The 16,196-nt window shown below is 52.4% G+C and overlaps 5 protein-coding genes across 5 annotated transcripts; 1 reads left to right on the plus strand and 4 right to left on the minus strand.

The window, feature by feature from the left end:
• Nucleotides 1-1,092: 1,092 nt before the first annotated feature.
• gsfF-1 (Cytochrome P450 monooxygenase gsfF) lies at nt 1,093-3,072 on the plus strand (the record flags this gene model as incomplete). The annotated part of the gene is made up of 7 exons (XM_037325793.1): nt 1,093-1,315; nt 1,493-1,747; nt 1,824-2,449; nt 2,510-2,621; nt 2,674-2,710; nt 2,779-2,949; nt 3,006-3,072. The coding sequence occupies 7 exons, from the start codon at nt 1,093-1,095 to the stop codon at nt 3,070-3,072; spliced, it is 1,491 nt and encodes a 496-aa protein (XP_037175057.1).
• Nucleotides 3,073-3,273: 201 nt separating this feature from the next.
• CGCA056_v010547 (uncharacterized protein) lies at nt 3,274-3,906 on the minus strand (the record flags this gene model as incomplete). The annotated part of the gene is made up of 1 exon (XM_037325794.1): nt 3,274-3,906. The coding sequence occupies one exon, from the start codon at nt 3,904-3,906 to the stop codon at nt 3,274-3,276; it is 633 nt and encodes a 210-aa protein (XP_037175056.1).
• Nucleotides 3,907-4,432: 526 nt separating this feature from the next.
• CGCA056_v010548 (uncharacterized protein) lies at nt 4,433-5,021 on the minus strand (the record flags this gene model as incomplete). The annotated part of the gene is made up of 3 exons (XM_037325795.1): nt 4,433-4,710; nt 4,800-4,836; nt 4,908-5,021. 3 exons carry the CDS (start codon nt 5,019-5,021, stop codon nt 4,433-4,435), a joined length of 429 nt encoding a protein of 142 aa, XP_037175062.1.
• Nucleotides 5,022-8,166: 3,145 nt separating this feature from the next.
• mfs1-0-0 (MFS siderochrome iron transporter 1) lies at nt 8,167-10,070 on the minus strand (the record flags this gene model as incomplete). The annotated part of the gene is made up of 6 exons (XM_037325796.1): nt 8,167-8,420; nt 8,479-8,720; nt 8,773-9,205; nt 9,270-9,503; nt 9,557-9,803; nt 9,924-10,070. 6 exons carry the CDS (start codon nt 10,068-10,070, stop codon nt 8,167-8,169), a joined length of 1,557 nt encoding a protein of 518 aa, XP_037174837.1.
• A 974-nt stretch (nt 10,071-11,044) lies between these two features.
• CGCA056_v010550 (uncharacterized protein) lies at nt 11,045-12,970 on the minus strand (the record flags this gene model as incomplete). Its single annotated transcript, XM_037325797.1, has 2 exons — nt 11,045-12,416; nt 12,471-12,970. 2 exons carry the CDS (start codon nt 12,968-12,970, stop codon nt 11,045-11,047), a joined length of 1,872 nt encoding a protein of 623 aa, XP_037175261.1.
• Between the last annotated feature and the right edge of the window lie 3,226 nt (nt 12,971-16,196).

Genomic DNA, 16,196 nt, shown 5'->3' on the forward strand with positions numbered 1-16,196 from the left:
CAAGAAAATAAATACTCCTTGCGGTGAACCTCGTGAGTCAGTACCGATGAGCTGTGGTGACTTGTGGTATTCATTCACCGGGCGCGCTCTTGTGTTGTGGTGATTCACTCGACCCCAAATGTTGCATTACCAACAGGAAAAGCCACGCCCTTCAGGCCTCGGGATTGTTTCGTCTGGTCGCTGGCGCTTTCAATCGAAGTATTGAATGAAAAGAACCACACATTGAGCCAGTGAATCAATCACATCGAACTTTTTTACTGTCAACATATTCCGTGCCGACCTTCGTAACGTGACGTTATTCGACGTGGACTCAAGCCTCAAACATTGGCACATAGTTCTTCTTTGTTTCTCCTGGCAGAATCCTAGGATATGTCTGTATCACGTTACATAAAGAAATACTTGAAGATATGGCGATAAACTTCTTCAGCCCAAGCTCGAACGATAAGTCATAACACGGTCCACGTCTACGGTGCTCTACCTTCCAGACTAATGAGAGGGGTCGCACCATAGCACCCTGTACAGGAATTCATTGACTTCAAAAGCTTTGCCATTGTTCCTCCTCATCAGGTCCAGGCGAGTGCCAGAGACAAGTGCGACCCCCGCCTCATCACTCATCACTGAGGAATGTTGTCACGTAGACTCAATCACCAAAATGGCACCACCAAGCCAAATGTCTTCCTCGCAGCTGTAGCTCTTGTTCGCTTCGGACATTGCATCGGCGATGGCGGGGGCGGGGCCGGCGGGCGTAAATGGGGCCGCTAACGACTTCCCGACTCTACATGCCGGGGGTGTTTCGGGGAATTCGGTGGTTGGACGGACGTCTCAAGTCGCGACCATAGCGAGAAATAGTTAATCGTATTACCCCGCAACACCCTCCAAATCAACTACTCCATACCTCATGGGGAACAACCTACCTCGGATAGTCCGGGTAATCCTACTGCGATCGGCCAGTAAGGAGATGCCTATTGGGAATTCGGGCCCTTGGGACACCGAACAGCCACATTTAAAATAAGACTTCGCTTGTTTAGTTCTTGAAGAAGTCTGTCATCTCTGAAGCCTCGATAGCTGCGTCGTTCATCAACTGTGCTCAACATGAATGACATCGCGGACCAAACGAGCTCGTTCTCGCTATTGGGGGCTCTCAAATTTGCACCAGTCATCTTCCTTGCTTTGTGGGTTGTCTATCAACGTTACTTCTCATCGTTTGCTGGCATCCCGGGGCCATACTGGGCCAGCCTCTCGCGAGGATGGCTTGCGTACCACTCATACAAAGGAGACCTCCATGTGATCATGATGCGTCTCCATGAAATCCATGGTAAGGTGGTTCGGATTGCCCCCAGTGAAGTGTAAGTGAGCAAGAAGCATGCACTTACCCAAGAAAGGCCGCTGATAGACATAAAATGTAGGAGCATCTCGGATCTCACATCAATCAAGACAATTTACGGCAAGTCGTTCTGATCTGGGCGGGGTACGATGACGCTAACCGGCGTAGGAGCTGGATCAAAATTTCGAAAGTCCGACTGGTACAGTGTCTGGCAAGGACGACGCAAATTCGACCTGTTTCCTGAACGCGACGATGCAATCCATGCTGCCCAAAGACGGCTGGTCAGCAGACCATATGCTATGTCCACTTTGAAGGAGCTGGAGCCATACGTGGATAGCGCCATCCATGTTCTATTCGATAAGCTTAACGAGATGGTGGGACAAACTGTGGATATGGGCAATTGGGTTCAGCTCTATGCCTTTGGTAAGCGCAAAGCCAAGAACGCCTGATTGAATAAGCATCGCATTTGTCCCTGTGACTTTTGGTTGACATATTCTAGATGTAATTGGCGAGGTCACATTCTCTAAGCGTTTCGGCTTTATGGACGTTGGTTCAGACGACGGCTCTTTTAAGCAGATTGAGAATGCCTTGCAGTCGGCTGCTTGGATAGGCCAGGTTCCTTGGCTCTACTGGCTTCATGATTACTTATCCCCTGTCATCGGTACATGGCTCGGTATCGCCTCTCGACACGGCAGTTTAAGGAAGTTCGCAGCACGCGAGGTGGCTGCTAGGCAGGACCGTGGATCCGACCACCAGGATATCCTTGGGAAGCTCCTTGCCGTGCACCATGACAAGCCTGATCAATTTGACAACTCGGATCTGGTCTCCATGGCGACGTCGAACATCTTCGCCGGCAGCGATACGACAGCCATTTCCATCCGTGCAATCATCTACTACATGCTGAAGTATCCCGAGGCCAAGAGGAAGCTCGTTGAAGAGGTCGATACCCTCTGGCAACAAGGAAAGCTCAGTGACCCCGTTACCGTCGCTGAGTCTGAGAAAATGCCGTATCTCCAAGCTGCCATGTACGAGGCTTTGAGGTTGCATCCGGCTGTTGGCATGACCCTGCCGCGTGTTGTTCCCAAAGGTGGATACGAGATTGATGGACGTTTTATGCCGGCTGGGGTAAGTTCTTTGTCGGCCTTAATTTGAGTTGAAAGTCGTTTGCTGACCATGATCGTGTAGTCCGTTGTAGGAGTTAACCCGTGGGTTGTCCATCGCAACACAACAGTCTACGGCCAAGACGTACATTGTTTCAGACCTGAGCGGTGGCTGAAAGAGGATAATGGAGACCTGCGTAAGCTACGTGGTACCAATACCTCCTTCGCTCGCTGACATTGCCGTATCAGACCGCTTTTTCTTCGCATTCGGTTCCGGGGCGCGAATGTGCATAGGCAGAAGTAGGTCATCAGCGGAAACTTCCTTTTCAGTCGATTGCTGACTCTCAACAATAGACATCAGTTGGATGGAGATGGCAAAGGCAAGATTATCCGCCCCAGCCCAAACTTTTCGAAGCGTTCATTGACCAATCTTATGCTGACCATATGGCAGCTCATCCCCACTCTACTTCTTCATTTTGACATTGAATTGGTAGACCCCAATGCCTTGCTGGAGGAAAAGTGCCAGTAAGTTTTCGATGTACCATCGGTCACCTTGGAAAATGTCTAATATTATCTTGAAGCTGGTTCGTCTCGCAGAAAGGTCTCAACGTCAGGCTTCGCAGGAGACCATCCCCGTCCGCGGTGTGAGATAAGGTTGGCTTGAGCTGACCGCCAAGAGCCTAGCCCTTTCTTTCTCTCAGTTTGACATGAACGCCTTCCACAGAGTTCGGCGCCAACTCAGGATGTGTCCCCGGCTAAACAAATAAGAATGAACGAAAATTTCTGCACCATGGTGGTTAAGTTGTCTTCGTGGTGGTTGGCTCGCGCACATGCCTATCGACTTGCTCGCTACTGGAAACCATATTCTTCCAGCTTCCCTTCCAGTCCTTTACTCCAAACTGAGGCCGTGAACGTCTTCCCTTCTACGACTCCAACCACATCTCGTTCTCCTCTGTCCTCGAATCCCATTCGTTGAAACATTTTCTTCGCTTTGTCGTTCTCTGGGTCAGTGAGGCCAAGAAAGCCCTTCTGCCCCTTCTCCTCTTCGAAGTACTTCATCAGTCTTTGAGCAGCCTCCGTGGCATACCCTTTGCCTTGGTATCTGTCAAGGAACGAAAATCCAAGATCTGGTGCGGTCGGACCACCTCCAGGATATCTAGCCAGCTGCATCGTGACGCAGCCGATCGGCTCGAGAGGGCGCTGTGAGAAAGGAATAGTTGAATTATCCTCGTCAACGGCCTCAGGCTTGAGCGAAACCAGATACCTTCCCCAGCCCAGCTTTTCCAACCGCTCGAGGCGGGGTAAGATGTGTAGCTTCGCAATTGCCTCTCGTTTTGGCATGGTTCTTGACAGCTCGTCAAGCTTGGCACTCCCTCGGTCGCTCATGTACTCGATGACGAAGTCGCAGTGGATGTCATTAGAAGGATTGACGTGGGAGATGTACAGGCGCGGGGTTCTTAGGTGCCAATCGTAGTCAAGCATTTTGTTGGTCGTTTTCGGACAGGATGAACTATGCTGCAAAGCGGTCCGGGGGGGGGTTCATGGGATTACAAAGTTAAATGTGGTCACTTCGGTGCGATGAACTGGAAACAGCACGAATAACATGTGCGACAACGTGATGTGTCTTTATTGCACCACAGATGGATCAAATGTTCCACAGAGCCACATTTGGAAGGTGGCTGCAGGCAGGTAACGTGTGTACGTCAATGGGACTTTTGTATTTCATCCGCCAGGAAGGTCTCCACCGTTTTTTGTCAATCTTATTCCCGCTTCTTTGATGATCTGCCCTGGAAGTGAAGCGGTCATCATTTGGGTGTTACAAAACCCGAAACCCCTGAACAGAGCGCGAGTTGACTCAAGAAATTCTCATTAACAGTATCAGTGCATATATACGTAGTCACAGTCATTCGCACGTTTTTCCGGCTTCACCTCTTCAGCGCATCCTAATGAGGTGATCTCAACATATTCCAATACCCGATAGTGAAAGTTGGCTGAATCGAACAATTCCTCAAATTGGGAGTGGAGCACAAGTACCTCCGGCGATGCACACATCTCCAATCGTGTCGGTCCCAACGACTCCCTCGCGTTTTTCTGAAAAGGAAAATTGTTTAGGGGGGCCTTCGTCGGGGTGGTGGTGGAGGAGGTCGTCGCGCAGGCGGCCTCGGCGGAGGTCGCACTTGGACACGAGGAGGCTGAGGCGGTACGGCCAGCGGAACCACGACTGCCGGCGCCGGTCGCGGGCGCGGGCGTGGGCGTGGGCGTGGGCGCGGGCGTGCTGGTGGCTTTTTGTTCGCACGAGCTTGTAATTCCTCTCCGATACCCTGCTAAGTAACTGATTAGAGACGTGTCAATGCCTAACCTGGAGATGGTACTACTTACGGCAACATCTGGGCTGTTCACGGCTTCGTTCCTCTGTACCAGAAGCCGATGATATTAGTACCGGTGAAAGGTCTCGTGGAAAACTCGCAGTATGCAAAGCTCACCTCATTGAGGGCCTTCATGTCAGTCACTGACTGCACATTGGGAACCGCAAGGCCGATTGAGACGTAGCAGGCCAAGGCCACAGTGGCCACATGCTGAAGGGAAGGGACAAGCATAACTGAGTCTTATTGTGGTAGTGCTTTCCAGTGAATGAGTACGCGTAGGGAAACGATAACAATCGCATAGACTGGTCACGGGGAAAGACGCTCTGAACTTATATCTCTCGACGTCTCCATTTCTGAACACTTCAGACCTCGTGGCTTCCTGATTGACGCCTTGAGAAACTCGTTCATGTGAACTACTAGATTCGCCTTCAACCGATCTCCAGCTCGTCATTCCCGTGCCTTGACCAGCTTAGACTTTCCAACTTGAAGTTTCAACATGAATTCTCTGCGGCCAAGAACGAAGATCGAGAGGGGGTTGTCGTTGTGGACATGGAACCACCATGAGGATCTCTCACCGAGAACGAATTACACCATCCGAGGCCCTGACGTCTTGGCGGGCAATGCGGTATCCAATTATCCACTCCCTGACCCGCCGACAGGGAACGATCTTCATACTCGACGATCATATCGTGAAGATTAGGATGCGACGAAAGTTTGTTGTTTCCTGCACGGACGAACAATTACCGCGCGGGCTCTTCAGCCGTCCCATGTTCGGAAATGATTTTGTGAGAGGCAGCATGGGAAAACAGTTGAACCCCTTCGGCAAAAAATTCACTCTTTCTGCCATCGTTTCGTTTTATTGCCATGGATGGCTATTATGGCGAACGGCTTGTCACAGGGTCTTGTCGTTGACGTTGCGCTATTGCCGGCTCATTGGAGCGATCGCCACCGATAGAGTCCGCGGCGTATCGAATGACACCTTTGACAGCCATATAATAACCTCAAGTTCTAGGGGTACATTTGGCGCAACCTTACTTAGTATCAATGTCGCCATTAACGGCTTTTGCGCATGCAGGCTAGCGAATAAGCATGTCTTTCTTTTTGCTCCGCGCTGCACGCGCCGCAACGCCCGCGGCACTCGAATTTCCACTTCTTCCGGCCCCTTCCCCGCAAACCATCCCACCAGCCATTCTGTGTCGGGTATGGAGGCATTCTTTGTCAGACGTGAATCAGACGAGGCTGGAGTTTATTCTCACTTGGCTCGCTGATCAATAAACCAAAAATCCACATGCCGACATGCAGCCGCGGGAAGTCAACTGAAACGAATCACCAGAGAGGGGAAATGAGAGGGAGTTTATGCAGCCAAGAGAGAAGCCAAGAGCATCTAGACTGATTCTCGAGAATGAGGCTGACAATAAAGTCGGATTAAGTTGACGAGAACGATAGTAGCACCACTTACTGCTGAAGCTATGGCCAGACTTCATGTCTGAGTGATCACCGGTGTCGTGCATGCTAATCCTAGGTCTTTCATCACTACCAGCTCGTCAAAAACTTCTGTTACGGGTGGAGTTTCCGATCGCGAAGGGCCGCTGCGGGATGCCGGGGTGGCCTCCCGTGGGATGAGATGGGATCTTCGACCGTTTCGAAGTCGCTGCTCATCATGGGGCTAAAGAGCTCTTGCGCCGGCCGAGACACGCGTGCTGCATGGGCAAGATCTGGCGTGGGGTTGTTTCGGAGTGCGATGTGAGGCGAACTCAGTAGGTGTGGGCTGGGAGTAAACGCAGATGTTGAAACCGTTTTGGGTTGTTACCATTCTTTGAGCTTAGCCTAAGCTCTGTTTCTACGACGACCGATTAAACGTCGGCGGAACATTCTCCCAATTGGGCATTAGGGAAACTTTGTACGGATGATGTTTCTCGAAGTCTACGACGTCTTTGCTGAGTCAAGGAATGCAAGAGCAAATGTAAAGGCTGGTCCGCTGGTGCAAATTGTACATTGTAATACTTCCATGAAGATCCCGTGACCACCTATGACGTCCGTCTTGGTGACCGGTTTGAGACTCCACCGTATCGAATCCAATGGATCCAAAGTGCTGGTAGGTACAATCTCAAAGGAACTGCACCGTGCACTCAACACCATCTCACCGTCGATGGAGTTCGGCAATGAACTGCATCCTTCATGAGACCGAGCTCGCCGAGTCTGGCGGAAATACGAGCCGAACATCTTCTGTTTGGAAACAAAACACGATGGTCAACATGTGGCCGAACAGTGGTGAGCACTTGGGTTTCCGCAAGGGCTCGCGTTTTCTTACCAGTTCCATCAATAACGCTCGGTCCTACAGCCGTCGCATGGCGCGTGCGGTGGCGGAAGTAGATATTTTGAAGACGACGGGTAAGTCTAAACGAGCAGGAATAGAGTCCAGATTCTTCCTCTAGATGCCAAGATCCAAGGTATGGGTCAAAACAAGATGGATGAGAACGAATCTGAGGCCTGGCATGAGACCCTTGATCCGAAAATATCTTGGCCGGTCAGCCGTTACGAATTGACTGGCGTTACTGGAAACTGTGGCGTGACACTGGTCAGAGCCTAGAAACATCTGGCGAGAATCACGCTCTATTACTGCTTTGGGCAAAGCAATCGGTTGTCAACCGACAAAATACCCATGTAAACCTAGTGAACCCAATGAAGAAATTGTTCAGGTCTCGAATAATCAATTTTCGTGGTATCTCATTTTCCCCCTCTTTTGTGGTTTCCGATTCCTTCCTAACTACTCTAAGTCTTCGTTCCCCCCTCCGTGTCCGATTGGATATGTGTTGACCGTATTCGACTTCTGTAGTGAGACTTCACATTATTTACAGCTTATGTATTCGGTACGCGCGAGACATACGTAGGATTTACCCAGCATATAAATGACGGGCGTTAAACAATTAAAGCAGAAGATATGTATAATGATGGGTATCTAGTTTGTGATTACTGTCTATCGTCTACTGTTATTTCTTGACAAGTTGATATTCCGGCCTGAACAGCCCTGCTGGAAATTCCTGAACAAGGAGAAGGCGCGTCCCCTGACTTGCTCACAATCATCCAATTCTGGAGACTGGGCCACATCGATGACCGTCATTCGGTCCACGCCTGCCCACCAGGTATGGAGAAAGCCTTTCAGGTGCAAGCCAGTCTGGCTCGGGTGTTATTCCGGTCCCAGGCTCACCCAGTCGCCCATATATACCTCCGATGAAATTACCACCGAATCCGTGTCGGGGATTATTGGGCATCGTGAAGCAACAGATAGCGCGACTTGCTGGTGTTTCGTGGCTTTTGAAAGCCCTTTCTATCCTTGCTTCAGCTCCGTTATGGAATGGCAAGGCTCCAACCCCGCTTATGAACTTCGGCGGCCATATGGCTCGAACGGGAACAGAGCTGAAACCACTGCCATCAGTCCAAAGAGAGCCGCGCAGACGTATAGAGGCACGGCACTGGCGGTGTTTCCCGATGACGCGACGAAGGCGGAGACAATGCCCATCAAACGGTTGAAAGCTACGGCGATGCCGTTGCCAGTCGCACGGTGAGCGGAAGGGAATACTTCGACGGTGTATGCGTAGAGGGTGCCGTAGTAGATATTGATACCAAATGCTGCATAACTCGTCAGTCTTGGACATTCTGCGTTTCTGCAAAATTTCTCAACACTCACCAATTGCACAGCTGATGCCGACATTCTGCGCTGGAGTGTTCACGGCGGTGTACCCAAAGAACAGCGCCATGGAGATGATGGCTCCAATGACCATGGTGTACTTGCGACCGACCTTCGGGATGTTGGCAAGAATACCAGCCAGGATCGGTCCAGGAACGCCAGAAATATTTGTCAAAGTGAAGTTGCGCCAAGTTTCATAAGGCGTCTCCTCAGCGTCAGGGACTCGAGTGGAAAGATAAGATCTGCAACTCATCAGCTTCCTTGTCACTCATGCATCAACTTGAAAGTACTCACGGGAGGAAAACATAGAACAGTGGGTACGCCAGACCGATCAGCGTCCATGACATCCAGACCATGGCAGTGCTCCGGCTCATCTTCTTGGTGACGAAGAGGCCCTTAACGTGGGCACCCAACTCACGAATGACGAACTTGAAGCTGTTACGCTTCTGCCCGGCAGGCTTGTTTTGCCCGCACGCGTCAAGCTTCTCAAGAGTGAGCGAACAGGGCCTGTTATACTTCTGCGCCAGCTTCTGGTAGTTGCGGACAAGATCCTCGTCACGACCAACGCTGAGAAGGTACTTCGGTGTCTCTTGCAGGCGCATGATGGTGACACGCAGAATCGAGGCCACGAAGACAAAGGCGCCCGAGGTGAAGGAAACGTATCTCCAGCCGGCGTTAGTTGACCAGTTACACGATTGACCTTCAACGCAGTTCCACCGCTGCTGAGCTGATGATAAGTCAGTAACACAAAAGTCTTCAGCGTATTCCATAAGCATGAGTTCGGAACTCACTCAAGAATCCCCAGCTAATGAAGCCAACGATGGCCTGGCCTAGTCCCCACCAAAGAGCGAGAGCCGTCACGGTCCACTGCTTGTTGCTGGGAAGGAACTCGAGAAACACCGTCGGGTCAAGGACCAGATTCCCACCTGCGCCGAATGCCGAAATAGCAACGAATGCGGCCCAAAAGACCAGGTTAGGGCTTGCGCCGGAGATGATTGTCGCCAGAGACGTTATGAGAAGCGTTACTGATTGATATGAGTTTCCCACCTTACTTAGACTTGAGTGGAGTAGATCATACCATTGAAGGCAATCCTCCTGCCGATGATGTCGGCCCCGAAACCCCAGAAAATCGCTCCAATCAAAAGACCGACATACAACGACACAGTACCGGCGTTGACGTAGTCCGACGGCGACGCCAGCTCGAGGTACACCGCCGCGTTGGTAACGGACTGAACAAGCGCGATAAGCGAGTCGACAGCGTAGCCGAAGCCGTTTAGCATGAAGAGCTTCCAGTGAAAGGGAGTCCAACCGATCTCGTCGTTAGCCTGTAGAGGTCAGTTCCGTTCTTTGGGCCATTGAGATCTCATTTTCACATGAGTCTTCGAGAGTGGTCGCGTCCACATGAGTCGGGGAGACCCGTGAGAGCGTAGAGTTGTGTATCATACGTCATTGACGAGGTGCATCTTTTTGGCGAGCACGGGATCCTCGCCCTCGTTTTCCAAGATGTCCATGCCGGAGCTGAGGGAGATGTCCTCCGCGCCGTACGCCGGCGCGTCGGTGTCGACCTTCTTCTGCGTCGCGGGATCCTTCATGGTTGCCGTATCTTCCGATCCATACATGGTCGTTGTGCTTGAGGGAGAATGCAGAAGATGCAGATGACATCGGTCAAGAGAGAACAGAAGAAAGAATGAGATGAAAAAAGGTTCCAGCTACGTGATTTATCTGCGGGGTGAGGGAACACGGTACGGCATCCGGCCAATGTCACACCTCGGGCGAAACTTGGTGCATGGGTACCCCACTATTGTACTTGAGCGTGCATTCATTTGAGGCCATCCATGATGTTGTTCGTCATGTTCATTGCGGCAAACAGTCTTTAGTCTTGGCCGTCTCTATGGGTCTTCATCTTAGTGGCCAATGCACGACTTTTCCTCACCATAGTTTTTTCCTCATCAAAAGCCACACGTGGGATGTTGTCTCGAGCAGCAATTGCCGCAGTTGAGGGATAAAGAACCGGTCGTCAGGGTCTGCATTCTCGCCGCAAGAATATGTGATATCTTGCGTTTCTCATTGGATGCTTGGGAAGAAGCTTGAGATTGAATGAAACGTTCCTCCTGTTGGTGCTTTGGCGTGCAGCGCCTGCACCAATGATACGCACCGAAAACACCCCACGTGGGAGGGGCATGAACGCAAAGGTTGGGGGATCGGCAGGTTTTGCGCCTGCTACGGCTGTCCGTGGCGCCGCTACACGCTTACCGAAACATGCGAGACCCGATAAGAAATACGACGGACGGTAGCAAATCTCTTCTGTAGAGTAGATTGTCTCGAAGTCATGTGCTTTCCCACGCTTATCAGGGCATTTTGCGTTTTCGCTATCTCAACCCCGGTCCGGGCCGTGTCCGTCTCCACTCTTATCAGTCCGGACTGCCGTCCCGGAGCCAATGCCGTAGCCGAGGTTCCAGTTTTCAACCCGGAAGCTTCCGGTCACGTGGGGCATCATGCAACTAAGGTAAACGGCGCTGCCATTCGTGCCATTCGAAAAGAGTAAGAATATCTACACATACGCATCCTAGAAGATGCCACGACGAAGGAATTTGTTCGGGATGTCCACATGTTTTGCCCGCAAATACTCACACACATTCTTCCCGAGCGTGTCATATTCACTCGTCGAGTTGAAACCACGGTCCAGGTGATCTCTCAACAAGAAGTGAACAGCCCTGATGCCCGGGATCTCAAACCTCTCAACATTCTTCCCTTTATCACTGCCTTCCAGCAACTGTTTGATCTTTTCGGTCGTTAACACACTCCGCAGCCAGTCCCACTCATCAGCATGTCGGACGTAGAACCCAACATTGGCGTCGCTCGCTTTGTCGCCCGATCGGCCACCGACAATCCATCCAAGCGGGCCCCTCGTCGTGGGACCAAAGTTGTCGAGGTCTACAGGGTTGCTCGTCTCGTAGCTGTTCTGGTCGCGTGGGTAGTCTGTCCGGACGTTCTTCTGCACTGAGATATCGATCGACTTGCCAGCCCACGGCATCTCGACGCGATGCTTCACCTCAGACTGCGGCAACAGGGTGACGTAATATTCGAAGAAGGGCTTCCCTTCCGATTGCCTCTGATCATTGCCCAAAGTCGCTCCGGGGCAGCTTTGCAGGAAATTCTCCATGCACCAGCGGTTGAAACCAGGGACGTCAAGGGTGAACTTGTCAACCAGTGCCTTGCGCTTTGTCTGAACGAATATCCGAAAGTCGACGGTTGCCACTTCTTGGTTACGGGGATTCTCTGGGCAGTCGCCGTTCAGGGTAAATTTGAGGCAGGACAGGTCCTTGATGGCATCGCCGATGGAGTGGCGAATCTGCCGCTCCGTCCACTCGGCCTTGGCTTCAAGATCGAGGCCGACAATGTAGTAGTGAAACTCCGCTTGGTATCCACCAAAAGCAGTCAATCCAACTTTCGTCGTCGACGGCGCCGGAAGGCCCTTGACGCCGGTGACTTGCACCCGATCCGGGCCAACCTGGGTCATCACCACACCCTCGAGGTTGGCAGTGACATCGGAGCCATAGTAAAGGGGTCCTTGGATTTCATACAGCAGCTGCGAGCTGACTGTTCCAACGGACACTTCACCTCCAGTTCCAGGCTCCTTGGTGATGACGCAGCTGCCGTCGGCCTCGACTTCGGCGATGGGGAACCCAATGTTCTCACACTTGTCCATCAATGCCTTGAAGCCGGAGTAGTATCCACCGCAGACGTACGCAGAGCACTCGATCAAATGGCCACAGACTAGTGAGCCAGCAATTTGGTCGAGGTCGGTCTCGCGATCCCAGCCGTGCCACCACATTGACGCGCCGATTGTCGGGGCTGCGTCGGCAACACGGCCAGCGATGACAATGTCACACCCCTGACGGAGAGCTTCAGCGATGCCAGCGCCGCCGAGGTAACATCTACAGCTTGTCAGTATATCACGATCCTCTTGGTAATGGAGGTGTTCGTCTTACTGTGCAGCAAGAATGTCATCGAACCCCCAATCCTTCAACGGCTGCCCGTTCATCAAGCTCGTGAAAACCTCACCCTCAGCATGGAGTCTCTTCACCGTCTCGGTGACTTCGTCGCCACTGACCCAGCCGACCTTCAAGTCCAGCCCCTGCTTCTTGATCTCTTCCTCAACCAACCCCGCGAGCAACTCGGTGTCACTGGCGCCGGCGTTGACAGCCATCTTGATGTTCTTCTTTTGCATGTACGACAGCGCCGGCGAGAGATTCTCCATGAACGTGGGGTCGAAGAGGCCGACGGTATCCGCTGCCAGCTGTCCGGCCTGCTTCAGTCGTTGATTCTCAGTCTTTTGGGCTCCATGGAGTGCCATGGTACACTCTGACAACCAGTCGCCGATGATGCAGTCGATGTCGCAGTTCTTGGCGAGGTCGCCGATGGCGCGCTGCCGGTCGGAGAAGCCGCCAGAGGACCCGGCGATCCGAATTGCTCTTTTTACGGACGGCATTGTGATTTCCGGTAGATGTGATCGTAACAAGCAGAATACTGGATGTTTGCAAGAAACCAAGTGCCCATTTCAAGAACACCCTGGGCTCGACCTATGTTGGACCCCATAGGCTATAAGTATCTTTCCATAACCCAACTTGCCGGAGTCCATTAGCCCAGGCTAGCCGAACTGTCTATTCACAAACAAAGCAGAGCCTCTTGGTCGCCTCCGTAGTCTCTCCGGAGTTTTCTGAGACTAGTTGTGGGGGCTTCCCCGCGTCGCGGGTCATGGTCCGGGGAAGGTCGCGACCCCGAACGGAAAATGATACCCAACCCCACGGACCTGGTCCCGGTGACTCGGTTTCGGCAACATGGTTTCTCGGAAATGATGAACCATGCCTAACATTGTTTCTCATGACAAACTGACTCGGTTGCGCTGTGAGAACAGAGTTTCAGAGTCATTGTTGCAGATGTTCCCCGTCTTATAACCGGGCCGTCCGATGATGGAAGCAACTGCGGGTACTTCAACCGGTCTAGATGGGCAACGTCAAAATGAGACAGCTTAAAACCTACCAATCTCCGTTCTTTCTCTGTTGGTCGAGGCTTCATTAGGGTTTTGGTCTTCCGAGTCTTTGGTCTTCAATCGAACGCTCACACTAGAAGTGCCGTGATGATGCTTCATATACCTAACTGACCTCCGTCAGCGCAGACTTCCGTATGGATAACTGACTCCTTGATATGCGACTTCGAATTTCTTTCAGAGATCTCCTGTGAGAAAGAAGTGAGTCAGTATGCCGCTGATGGGTCGCCTGCCAAGAGCATGTGTCTTTACAAAAACATAATTCAAGGCAAAATGAGATTGTTCTCCAACGATGTGTGCGTTATGATTGCACAAATGATTAAGTTGACCATCGTTTTGTCTATCATCGCTTGCCGCACATCTGAGGAAGCTTTCAAAACCTGTTTCGCGATCGGTTCATCTGGAAATGATTGATCAATCACCAAGAGGATCAAGTTGAAAAGGGCCTCATCTCAAAGCCGCGGACTCCGACCGGAAAAGGCGGTATACTGTGGCTGAAAGACATCTCAAGCTCTCTTCCAGCCTAGCAACGAGGAGTGGCGTAGACATGGCGTCTGGGGTGACTGAGTCCAGCAGCCGTCTTGGCCGTTTTCAATACAAGGCGTTCCAAATGCCGTGGCACCCGCATTGTAGCAGTGAAGGAGCTGTCCGAGTTCGACTGAATGCGCCCCCAGCATCACATAATATTGAACATGCAGTGGAACACAGACGGTGGCACAGCCGTGAGACAGGGCAAGCGAGGATCGAATGAAGGGCACATTGCGGTCGCGAAGCGGACGACGGAAACCCAGCGCGTCCGCCCTTCATTCGGACAAAGAGCGACACGGCGCAGAGCAGATCCAACAATCTCAAAGACAGCGACGGGCAGGCAACCTGACGAGTGCACGTAATTTTGCGTGCAGATCATCGTCATTAGAGGCGCAATCCGCCAACTGCCTGCCAGGGTTGCGTTGTCCAGTGCAACCCCAGCTCTTTCGCAGGCGATGCAACATCAGCCCTGATTGATTGAAGCCCTCAGGGATCCTGGCGGCCCAAGGGGGTTTAGTTAAGGTCGTGCGCTCTTTCGGGGAACAGGCGGCATGCGGAGACGGGCGGAGTCGCTGAAGCAAAGGCCGCCGATGAATCTGTCATCAACCCTTGCTGGATCATAAAGGCCTACGGGCCTAGAACGGCGAGCTGGGGAAACATTTGGTGCCTGGACCAGTCCTGCCAGTAACAGAGTCCTGTCATCCGATGGTAAGGCGCAAATGTCGATGGAGCGCTAGGATGCAATGGAGACAGCTGGGACCAAAGTTTGGGACGGAACTGACAAGCGCGCGAGCCAGCCTCCCGGGGTCGGGTTTAGGCCGAACTCAAAGAGACAGAAGCCGTTCTTGGGAAGCGAGAGGCGCGGAAGGGGCGCGAGTCCGTCTCGATTGTTCCCCGGGAAGCCGTTGTGCCAGCCAAGTGCCAGCGCCACCATTGTGTTGTACTTTGATCGGGTTCTGTTATGGCTGGCGATCAATGGGGTCTTGGGCATTCATGTTGCTCCGTCTTATCCGTGACATGCGTGAAGACACCAGAACACTACTCAGAGCTCACAACGTCGCGTTTGTTTACACTCTCCAGATTTTCATGAATCATAATTCTCTGGCGCCAGGCACCGGGGAGCAAGCAAAGTCTTCAGCACAACATCCGCCATTCCGTTACGAGAGATCACTATGAACATTGCTTGGCGTCATGGGTACCCCCGGGCGACTCCATGCGGGGAAATTGGACCATTGACCAGCTTGAGGACCCGACAACCCGAGAAGAGCTCGTAGGCGGCAGGCCAACGACTGGGAGAAGAGCTTGCGCTACCGTTCCCCCGGGCCATCGCGCGAATCACACCGTACCTTGACCGCAGTCCCGGATCATCAATGACCTTTTCCAGAGTTTAGCTGCATGCACCTTGGCAACCCTCGCGGGATCCATGTCCATCCAGAAACCGCCGGTCCGTTTCTGCTCTCTCTCAGCTGAAATGTGTGCCAGTCTCCCATCAGCGGCGGCAGCAAAAAGAAAGCCTCGCCCTCTCGTCCACCCATCATATCCCATCCATCCTTCCAGCTGTCCTCCTTACATCTTCCCGCCCTTCATTACCGCCCCCGCGTGCGACGGACTCGAAAGACACGAGACTAGCATAAAGGCAGCTTGGCAAATGGCTGGGGGTGTGTTGGTGGTATGCCGTAGCTGACTCAGACTACCCGTCTGCCATCCCCTTTGATCCTTTCCCTTTTCTGTGCCCTTCGCTTTTGCGTAACCCCAATATTGCGCAGCGTCCCTTTTTGCTCTTAAGAATCCAGTCCTTGCCTGTCACGTTCGTCCCATCCTGTCCGTCTCCCTTGATCTCTTTCCCCACAACCCGACTTGAAACACGGCCTCAACGTCGAAGCATCGAAACTATTTATTTCTAGCACCGATTCCGAAGACCCTTCGCCGTTTTCGTCCAAGCAGCAACCGGGAGCTCAAAGACCTTCGAGCAGGCCGGACGGGAGTACCTCGAACGAGCACTCAGACTACATATCACCATGTCGGCCGCGGCATAACACGCCATGGTTGCCATTGCCGCCGAGCAGCTACGAACATCACCCTCACCGACGACGCATACCGTGCAAACGACGACGACGACAGCGACAACGAGATCATGATC

The sequence above is a fragment of the Colletotrichum aenigma genome (assembly GCF_013390185.1).
Source record: "Colletotrichum aenigma strain Cg56 chromosome Unknown KSG_Cg56_contig07, whole genome shotgun sequence".
NCBI lineage: Eukaryota > Fungi > Ascomycota > Sordariomycetes > Glomerellales > Glomerellaceae > Colletotrichum > Colletotrichum aenigma.